Here is an 11,054-nt window from a genome sequence, read left to right as displayed (position 1 = left end):
ATGTTACAATATACAACAAATGAAACTATTAATATGTCGTCATATGCTAACCCTACGCCGGCTGTTTGGTTGAAAGCTGAAATTAGATACCAGTTTTCAATACTTCAGCAATTACAAAATATTTCCGTGTTGCAACAATTCTTTGACATTTTCAACTAGAAAGGTTTGGAAAGGAGAAGTTGACAACTTTTCAAACACCAGGCAAACTGATGAAATGCACAGTGTTGATAAAAGCAAATAAAAACTAAACTTAGAAAAGAGCACCAACATAGTATTTGGAAAAGGAAATAAAAAAAAAAAAAAAAAAAAAAAAGGAATTATTAGCTGATTCGTTAGAAAGACAGCAACGTATTGATACCAAGAAATATTCTAATGCAACAACAAAGCGGATATAGCCTACATCTTTGACAAAGATGTACATAAACATTGTTTATGTAAAAAAAATGGTAATTCACTTGTCAAAATAACGCAACAAAAAGATGCTCTGACAAAGAGACACACGGATAAACCGCCTGTATTTTTTTGCATATGACGGTATTCTTAGTATGGAATCAGTTGGTAAAACAATAATATATCCGTTCTGTGTGATGATATTTTATGGACATTAAAGCAGTGATGCAGGGGTTATCCCTGGCTGTTGTGTTGTGTTTCCTTTGAGTTTCATTGCTCAGAAAAAGAGGCGAGTCTGGATCCTTCGGCGGCTACTGGAAGGCGCCGCAGTCACGTGGCCGCCGACGTCACCAACGCAATGGCAGCCTCCTGGTTTGTAGATTAACGCACGGTCCGAGCTGCAGGAGGAGCGCTTCGTTTTTGCCCTCTCTCTAACTCCCGAGAATCACATTTCCGAGGCGAAATCACCGGGTGTGTATTCAGCATCTGTCGGGCCTCATGTGGGGGGCGGGCTGGGGAATATGGGCGTCAGCTAGCGGCCTTTTGGTTCAGCTAATGACCAACATGTCCCCGACAGCCCGGAACCTCACGGGGGATGTGGGCTGTTTGCAGCCGAGGGGACGGGGCCGCTCGTCCGCGTGTCTGTCGCTGTCGGTCGGCGACAACAACTCTGGGTAGAGCTCCTAAACCCGCTGAAGGAACTGGAGAGAAAAATGTGCCATGATCTCACACTGCTGCTTCACCACACCCAGTGCACGTTGTTACGGTTGGCCTGCTGACAACAATGAGCTCAATGTAATATGGAAAAATCCGGAGAACATAGACCTCCATGTATTCCGGGCAAAGATAACCCTCGATTTCATTTCCTTCTCGGCTTTATTTTTAAACCACCGATGCCCTTGTTCATCTCAATAACAACTTGTAAACAACAATTGCATGCGGGCCGTTTTAACCAATAGGAGAGCTCAGCGATGAGGAGTGCAAAAAGCTGATTGGCCGCCTTGTAGCCGATGTGGCGCTGTGGACAGGGGACGCTGAACTCACCACGGCTTAGTGATGCCCCAGCTTTGTTCCGGCGACATATCGCGGCGGTAATAAGTCGATTTAATAATTAACCCCGACTCCCGTGACAGTTGCTTAGTCAGCATGTTATAGCAGACAGATCCAGGTGTGGACTGTGACTTTGAGCTCCACGTTAATAGTCAGGCTCTGTCCAGCTCCAGGCACCTGAAAGTCAACATGGCTTCTCAAAAATCAGGTAAATTCTGGGAAATTAGTGTACGTTTGAAACTATTAATGACTGACAGAATACTCTTGGGGCTTTTTCCTCAAGTGGTTGGGTTGTCTTTGTTTGTAGGTGCTGCTTTTGGAGATTAAACCAGTTACTTTAACATCATAAAATCCCTAACTACGTGCACTTCTCATATCTCAGCACCTTCTATATTAACTTCTGAGATTCAACACTTTGCACTGTGGACAGACACCAACTTTAATTCTGAGGTTCTTTTGAAGCATACCATTCTTCTTTTTCCACTCATACACAGCCATGTCTCCAAAGATCACCGGAGAGCTGCTCCGGCAGCTTCGCCAGGCGATGAAGAATTGCAAATACTTCTCTGAGCCTATACAGGCCTACATTGTCCCTTCTGGAGATGCCCACCAGGTAAGTGAGACCATACAAAATAGCATTTCCCATATTTATACATGAATACACTCAGAAGACGCACAAGTTTACAATCGCATCAGATTTTTCTGTCTTATCTCCTGTATGTGGATTAATTTCTGATCGTCTTGTCTGACCTTCGCAATTAATTTGCTCCTCCCTTTTCCCTCTCCATGCACAAGTCATGATGTGAGAAGAGGAGCAAAGGTGGCATTTAAAATGGCTGACTGGTTGATGGCCAATTTGCACTGATTGTTAATGAAGCTGATCTCTGCCTTTCTCTGTCCCGGTGTCTCTCAGAGTGAATACATCGCACCATGTGACTGCAGACGTGAATTTATTTGTGGATTTAATGGCTCAGCAGGTATGGTTTGTTCGGTCATTAATGCAAATGTATATACAAGCGCATCTGTAAAGTAAAAAGTCCTCCTCAGCTCAAATCTAGTTGAGCAGGGAAGAACCAAGATCTAATTTCTGTTACATTGTTCTTAACACTGGGAACAATGTAACAGCTTGCAGAGATAAATTTATCTGATATTCTTGTTGTTCTCACCTATCCAGGGTAGGGCACACATCTCGTCTCAGTTTCAATGTAGTTAGTACAATACATGAGTCTGATGAGTTTTTATGATGTTCACAGAGATGACCTACTTTTGTAATATAACACTATGCGCAAACTTATATTTCAACCTGATGGCAATTTAAAAGGAGAGAGGGGAAGCTCACAAAATCTCAAATGGCATAACACTGTAATGATAGAAGCGTATACTGAATATTTTTCTATTTAGAGCTGATCAAACAGCTTTAGATCCAGTTTCTCACACCAGAAAAAACAAATGATATAGTCAAATAAATAACACGCACTAAAAGCGAAGTGGATCAAAATGCAATATTCCTGTGTACTTTGATAAGCTTCCTCTGTATTAACTGGAACTAGCAAAGCATTTGTCATTGGACATATGAAATCTTCTTTGTGATGTAATGTGCAGGTACAGCCATTGTGACTGAGCAGTATGCTGCAATGTGGACTGATGGGCGCTACTTTCTCCAGGCCAGCCAGCAGATGGACAACAACTGGACACTCATGAAGATGGGTAATGTCTTACTTTGTGTCTCCTTTTTAAAATATGTAAGTAATAACAACCTCTTTGTAATATTCTCTAAGATGAAGGTGGACTACAAAGTAGACTATCTCAGTGTGATTTGAGGGTGATAAACAAATGTCCAAACATCTTGCCACTCAAGATTAACCTGGACTTCCTCAACAGCAAGTGAAAAAGTTAGTACTGTATCTTGCACAGTATGACATCATCTTTGTTTGATGTGTTTTCTGATAAACATCTGTAGGACTGAAAGAGACACCCTCTCAGGAGGACTGGCTGATCAGTGTCCTGCCAGAGAACTCCAAAGTGGGAGTCGACCCTTGGATCATCGCTGCTGGTCGGTTACAGTAACATTTCCAGCTTAGTACAATGGATTAGCATTATCAGGAAGGCAGGACACAGTGGTAATTCCTCTGATGCTGTGTTTCAGACCAGTGGAAGAACATGTCCAAGGCACTAGCCAGTGCAGGCCACTCTCTGGTAGCGGTGCAGGATAATTTAATCGATGCGGTTTGGACTGACCGCCCAAAAAGACCCAGCACACAGCTCCGCACTCTGGGCTTAGAATATACTGGTCAGTCCCCCGCCGCCTTAACACTACTATTACATGCATACTAACTGGTGTTCAGTCAGTATGAAATCTCTGCCATCACAATACTGATATGTTGCTTCTGTCCACCTGTAGGTTTGTCTTGGCAAGACAAGATCACCTCATTGCGAGCCAAGATGACAGAGAGGAAAATCAGCTGGTTCGTTGCCACAGCATTGGATGAGATAGCATGTACGGCTCACTTTTGGAGAAGCATATTCATTCATTTATTCAGCCAAGGGGGCTACCAAAGATATTAACAAGATGCCATACCTCCTGCATTTTGTGGAGATTATTTAGGTCAGGTACTTTTTTAAAAGGAACTTTAGAAACTTAAAAATTAACTTTGTTACTTTTCATGTGGTCGCACAAATTCATTTAGAACAATTTATCCTTTAAAATTGTTAGAAGACCAACAGCACATATGAACTTAATTCGGCCAGAGTAAAAAGTGTATCACCAAACCAAACAATCTTAACTGTGCTAACAGTGTGGAAATCCAAAGTCTGAAAATCTAGTAAAGTCATAAACTAGACTAAACTGAATCTTGTGGCCCAATTCAGTGCATTCTTCTGAGCATCTTCTCACTTGATATAATAAAAAATCTGAGTTTACAATCTCCCCACCATGTTTAGCAGGTTTTACTTACACATGCAAAGCAACCAGCCATACCCACCACCATCTCTGTTACGTAAGACCGGTTCAATACATGATCACGATCCAAGGACCCAGGGATGCACGGGTGTCCCTCTACATGCCTGTTTGAGCACCTTGTTCCCCATGCCTAATGAGTACTTCTTTCTGATTGTTTGGTCTGAGAGCTTGTGTTAATTAGAGGAATGCTGATTTTGATTGTCATCAAGTAGCATTCAGACTAAACCATTTCAATTGGTGCTAACTTGAAGGTGGTTTGCTCGGGGATCTTAAGAGGATGAGTGACAGTCTAATAATAACACTGATATTTAACACCAAGCAAGGTGCATGGAGGTTTGAAATACAGAATACAGTATTTCATATGGACTTTGAGAATAATCAAATTTACACTGAAACAACTCACAAGGGAACAGATCAAGTAGACACTGACATTATTTCCTCATTATTTTTACCCATTAATAAAATGTTATCATGTTTCCTTTTTACAGGGCTGTTTAACCTTCGTGGCGCTGACATTGAGTACAACCCAGTTTTCTTTGCTTATACAATTGTGGGAATGAACACAATAAGGTAATGGAATAGACACAACTCATGTAATTAGTAAACTATTAATTTTGTATATGCTACTAACTCATAACATGGACTTCCGGATTAAATGACGATGATGAACTTTCAGCACTTTTTTTTTTTAATACCTGAATTCACCCACTCTTTTTTTTTACCTGCAGGTTTTTTGTGGACCTAAAGCGCCTTTCTGATCCCATTTTAAGAGACCACCTTCAGCTGGACTCTCCCAGCAAGCCTGAGCTGAGCATCCAGACCTTCCCGTACGAGTCTGTCTACACTGAGCTCCAGGCCATCTGTGCTGCACTCGGCCCCAAGGACAAAGTGTGGATCTGTGACAAGGCCAGTTGTTCTCTCACACAGGTCATCCCCAAGGTGAGAGAGCAGACTCATAGAGCAGTAGTGTGTAGAAGGAAATAAATTCTTTCTTTTGTTTGCAACAGATCATCTTGTTCTGTCCTGATTATGATTTATGATTGCTATCAGATTTCAGTGTCATTACCTTTATATGTTTACCCTCATGTGTCAAAACCTTCAAAACTACAAAGAGAAGTAAGATAAAATTCATCTTTGAACCTGGAACAGTTTTACTAGTTTTCTAATTTGGATCATCAGTAAAGTATCTTGGGTTTGTGAGTTTACACAAAACATGAAAATTATATAATTTATCTAAATAAAGATTTTAATTCAAGTTTAAATTTAATTCAGGCACAAAGGACTCCAATTCCCTACACTCCGCTCTGCCTCGCCAAGGCTGTGAAGAATGCCAGTGAGATTCAAGGCATGAAAATGGCCCATGTAAGAATGTTTGAATTCAGTATTGGTTGTTCATGTCTTTAATTTTAGATGTGTACTTGCTAAATACCACACTAGTAATTTAAATATCAAATTATTTTAATATAGAAAGAACAATAGGCATATTCACCTGTTCCTGCTTGTTTATGAACAGATCAAGGATGCTGTTGCCCTGTGTGAACTCTTTGCTTGGTTGGAGAAGGAGGTATTTTCCTTTTTATTTTTTTTAAAGAGGCCTGCAATTTAAATAGAGAAATAGTCTATTCATATATTAAATGAAGTTACTGATGTTTGAGCTCATGTGAAATTTTGACGGAAGTTAGATACTTGAACTTGAGCTACAACTGGCTTTTTGGGTGTTGTGCTTTTTGTTGGATAGATTCCTAAAGGCACAGTGACAGAGATCTCTGCTGCTGACAAGGCTGAAGAATTGCGCAGGTGTGTTTATTATGTTCTTTTAGTTTTGCCAAGAATCACTGGCTATTATCATTTCATCAACAAGACCATCCAGTTTAACGTCATGTCAGGTTTCATGCAAATGAAGATCCATTCTATGGCTGCTGCAAAACAACTGCTGTCTTAGTGAAGTGACTAGTGTGGAGTTATAGTTCCCTCTGCTGGACGTAGAATGGAGTAGAGGATGTCGTAAAATTTGGATCCCATCACTGTAAAAGTGTCATGTTGTCAATCCTTTTTTTTTTTTTTTTTTTAAACTTGTAGATGCCCGGTATGAGTGTGCCACTCTTATGGATATTGTTTCTTTTTCAGTCAACAGAAAGGTTTTGTCGGTCTGAGTTTTCCCACAATCTCAAGTGTTGGCCCAAATGGAGCAATTATACATTACAGGTCAGCTGGGGAGAGAAAATAACTTATGTAACCATATTTGACTTTTTATTGAAAAATTCTCTGACTTTTTTTTTTTTTTTTTTGTTGGTTTCCTTTAGGCCACTGCCTGAAACCAACAGAACACTCACCATGAATGAAGTTTACCTGATCGACTCTGGAGCTCAATATGTGTAAGATAATTTTTAATTTCAGTAAATTCATGTTTACCAACCAGTGTGGTCTGAGTTTTAAATCAGACAATCATCCAGAACACAGACATCATTGTAATGTTTTTTTGGGCAGCACAAAAACTGCATCTGCTTCCATATTCTGTCTTTGGCAGTGATGGAACCACAGATGTTACACGCACCATTCACTTTGGGACACCGTCTGCTTTTGAAAAGGTAAATTTACTTTTTAATCACAGGTTTAAGTGATTTTTTTTTTTAACTATTCTTATTGTCATTGTCAGTCATTCATCCGTTTATCTTCTACCACTTATCCATTTCACGTGGGGTTGCTGGAGCCAATCCCAGCTCACAATGGGCAAGGGTGGGTTACAGCCTGGAGACAAACACTCACACTCAGACCCACAGACAATTTAGAGCTAGGGTCTCCAACTCTGGTTCAATACTGCGCTGCATGTTTTAGATGTTTCCTGCATCTAATTCAAATGAGTGGTTCCTTATCCACAAATGAGGGGTTCCTTCAGCAGAGCTTGGTGTGTTGGGGCAGGGAAACATCTAAGGAGAGTAGCACCCCAGGAATGGAGTTGGACACACATGATTTAGAGTCACCAATTAATGTAAACATGATGTCTTTGGACGGTGGGAGGAAACCCACGCAGGCACGGGGAGAACATGCAAACTCCACACAGAGAGGCCCCAGGGCCAGGAACCAAACCCGCAACCTTTTTGTTGTGAAGCAAAAGCACTAACCACTATGCCACACTATATTGCATTAATCAGCCAAAAGCATTTTTGTTGTTGTTGTTGTTGCTTTTTGTATATTTATTTTTTAAACATTGCCTTCTCTCTTGTTTCTTCTAGGAATGCTTTACCTATGTACTGAAGGGACACATAGCAGTCAGCGCTGCGGTTTTCCCTAATGGAACGAAAGGTGCTACACTGTACTCTTACATCAGGATATTCATGTACAGTGTACGATCGGTGCCCATTAATCAGCTTGGCTCAAGTTTAGTGTTTGAGTGTTTTTCAAATATTGTTTCTGTCTTTTGAATGTAAAGCCTTAAATCTTAGTCTTGTATAAAAAAAAGTCAGCAATTAGCTGCGTGTAGTCGAAATTTGAGCAAAATGGTATTTCAGCATATTTGTTTCATACAAACTGGAATGGAGGAAAAACCAGTCAATAAACTTATTGTGTTTTGCTGTGTGTTACAGTGTCATTGCTTGCTTTAACTTCTGTGCTTTCCATAGGCCACCTGTTGGATTCATTTGCCCGTGCAGCCCTGTGGGAGTCTGGGCTGGACTACCTTCATGGCACAGGCCATGGTGTGGGCTGCTTCCTCAACGTCCACGAGGGGCCCTGCGGCATCAGTTACAAGACCTTCGCCGATGAACCTCTGGAGGCTGGCATGATCGTCAGTGATGGTACAGCAGGGATTTGGATCCTACAAATGGATGTTTTGTAGTAATAAGTCTTGATAAAGAGCAACATATTTCTGAGCGGTTTTACTGACATATTAATTCCTTCAAATGACTGTTGGAGAACACCCCTAACTGGCATACCAACAGTGTTACCAGTCAGTAATAAAAATAAATACCCCAGATGCTTTAGTAGGTATGGCACAGGAATGAAGGCCAGCCAGACTCCAGTTACGATTGTTTACTGTAGTTTACTTGCAAAGAAATTAAATAGTCACACTCTTTCTCCATCATCCATTTCCTGTAACCCTCAGGCCTTCCAGCTGTTATGTATTATTCATTCATTCATTTTACTTCTCACACTTAGCTGTTTCTGGGTCGTGGGTGATGCTGGAGCCAATCCCAGTTCACACCCTGGACAGGTCACCAGTCCATCACAGGGCAGACACACAGAGACACACAGAGACAGACAGAGACCAACAACCACTCACACTCAAAACTCAGACTTACTTCAGAGTCACCAACTAACCTAAACGTGCATGTCTTTGGATGGTGGGAGGAAACCACAAAAGCACGGAGGAGAACATGCCAACTCTGCAAAGAAAGGCCCCAGGCCTGGGAGCCAAACTTGCAACCTTATTTTGGGGCAACAGCACTAACCACTATACTGCCATGCTGCCTGAATTTTTTAATTCTCGCAGACGGGTAGCTGTTATCCCAATACCAATGAAAAACTCTAAGATCGAACTTCTTTTTTTATTTTCTAGAACCTGGATACTATGAAGATGGCTCTTTTGGCATTCGGCTGGAAAATGTGGTCCTTGTTGTACCAGCTAAGCCCAAAGTAGGTCTTTAAATCAGAATTTAGAGTAGACAGAAGGAGTGCTGTCTGTCTGAGATGATGTTCTTTCCTGTGTTCCTTTCCACCTGCAGTCTTTCCATGAGTAAAATTGTTATTTTTGTTATTGTGCGTGTGCGCGTGCGTGTGTGTGTGTGTGTGTGTGTGTGTGTGTGTGTGCGTGTGCGTGTGTGTGTACAGTACAACTATAGAAACAGAGGAAGTCTGACATTTGAGCCACTCACTCTGGTCCCTATCCAAGTCAAGATGATGAACACAGAGCAGCTTACTCAGAAGGAGGTAAAGCATATCTAACAAAGAAAAAGTCACTCAAGAAGTTTAAAATTCCTCTCAAATAACTTTTATTGGTAATGTGATGAACATTTCAAATAAAATGTGCTGAATGTAGCCTATTTTACATATTGCTGGAACAATGACAATGGTTTAGCTTAAGATGAGTGATATTAAAATCATAAGCAATGCCTTTGAAGTTTGATAGTTCTAGGTATTCCTAGTACCGTATGTGTTACATAAACACACCTTCTTCATGGTTTGACTTTTGCTTTGCTGTTCCACAGAGGGACTGGGTGAACGAGTACCACAGGAAGTGCCAGGAGGTGGTTGGAGCAGAGCTGGAGAGACAGGGGAGGAAGGAGGCACTGGAGTGGCTGGTCCGAGAAACCCAGCCCATCATCTGAGAACTGACTCTTTTGCTATCCAATCATGGTTCGAGTTCATGGAGTGCTCTATGATCGATTGCTCTGCAGTGATAATTGTTTGTATTTTTCTCACCTTTCTCTGTGTCTCACACTCGGCCTCTTTTTGTAAAGTGCATCATACCAGCAGTTTTATTAAAGATCAATGAAAATCACACATTTTTACTGATTTGTGTCTCAGAAACACTTTGACCTACAAGCCTAGCTTTAAAATCCTGCAATTTTAAAGTTATCTAGTGATGTTTTGTAAACATAGTAGAAAAAGTATATCATCCTTTTGCATGAAAGAGAAAAATCTAAATTTAATTATGATTTCATATGAAAACACTGAATTGTATTTAAATGTATTTTAATCTTAGGATGTATTCAGAGATGACTAAACATGACTTTACAAATTTATTGCTAAATATTAACTTTTTTTTTTTTAAGAAATGATTTTATCATCTTTCAAATGTATCCTCTGTACACGTCTCTTTTGAGAAAACGTTATAGTCCCAAAAACTGTGCTGCCCCTCAGTACAGTGATGTTGAGTCACCTTAGTATCAAACAACAGCTGGACAGTTCGCTGTCAGATAAACATCATTGTTTCTTCCACTTATGCCAGAAACAGAATAATATCAGCAGCAGTCGTAAAAACTCTCACTTAACACAAACTACCTTTTGAGGGACTTGAGCACGTCAGGGTTAGAATTTTAGTCTCTCATATATGTCATGGTTTTTTTTTTTTTGTATTTTTTTTTACCTGGATTCTTCACATCCTGTCGTGCAGTTTTATGTGGTCTGTACTTTTTCGCCAGATAAATGCAGACAGCTTTCAAATGTCATCCTAACTTAATGTGACAAAGCCCTTCTGTTTTCAAATAGTCTACCTATGCGTATGTAACCTAATTGTCATGACTGAGGCATAAGCCTTTGAGGACATACAAGTTTTTCCACAGACTGAACTCCCGACAACAAGTGAGCTGAACTTGGTTTGTAAAATCACTACCTGTTCATCAACCCCACGTATGCTGACGTAGTTTTACATTTGATAGACACAGCTGAAGGGCCTCTGACATTCAGACTAAACAAGTACTACAAGTGCCTCTACCCAGCTCTCTCCCTCCCTCTCCCTCCCCACCACCACTGACTCATCGGCTTCCTCTAGAGCTGCATGTAAAATATTGGAGGGTCCAGGATGACGCCACTGTTTGGATCACTGGCGTACTCCTGAAACGACAGGGGGAGCAACAGTGCCGTTTGCTCCTCTTGTCTCTGTGGGACTTTAATCCCCTCGTCCTCCTCCTCCTTCAACCCAACCGGCAGTGGGTTG

At 40.9% G+C, this 11,054-nt stretch overlaps 1 protein-coding gene across 3 annotated transcripts; it reads left to right on the top strand.

Moving 5' to 3' along the window:
• Window positions 1-659: 659 nt before the first annotated feature.
• xpnpep1 (X-prolyl aminopeptidase (aminopeptidase P) 1, soluble) lies at window positions 660-9,890 on the top strand. Of its 3 annotated transcripts, none has more exons than XM_029497318.1 (20): window positions 660-861; window positions 1,935-2,053; window positions 2,354-2,417; window positions 3,043-3,147; window positions 3,401-3,493; window positions 3,587-3,730; window positions 3,842-3,937; window positions 4,888-4,969; window positions 5,128-5,338; window positions 5,672-5,761; window positions 5,913-5,963; window positions 6,138-6,196; window positions 6,527-6,604; window positions 6,703-6,774; window positions 6,927-6,987; window positions 7,633-7,702; window positions 8,020-8,193; window positions 8,955-9,031; window positions 9,227-9,325; window positions 9,604-9,890. In XM_029497318.1, exons 2-20 carry the CDS (start codon window positions 1,937-1,939, stop codon window positions 9,721-9,723), a joined length of 1,863 nt encoding a protein of 620 aa, XP_029353178.1. In that variant the 5' UTR covers window positions 660-861; window positions 1,935-1,936; the 3' UTR covers window positions 9,724-9,890. The 3 variants fall into 3 exon arrangements, with proteins under 3 accessions (XP_029353178.1, XP_029353176.1, XP_029353177.1); XM_029497316.1 differs by lacking the exon at window positions 660-861 and adding an exon at window positions 906-1,648; XM_029497317.1 differs by lacking the exon at window positions 660-861 and adding an exon at window positions 1,630-1,648 and having other exon boundaries at window positions 1,929-2,053.
• The last annotated feature ends 1,164 nt before the right edge of the window (window positions 9,891-11,054 follow it).

The sequence above is a fragment of the Echeneis naucrates genome, chromosome 1 (genome assembly GCF_900963305.1).
Source record: "Echeneis naucrates chromosome 1, fEcheNa1.1, whole genome shotgun sequence".
NCBI lineage: Eukaryota > Metazoa > Chordata > Actinopteri > Carangiformes > Echeneidae > Echeneis > Echeneis naucrates.
Note: the sequence above shows the minus strand (reverse complement) of the source record. Positions and strands in the feature narration are given on the sequence as shown.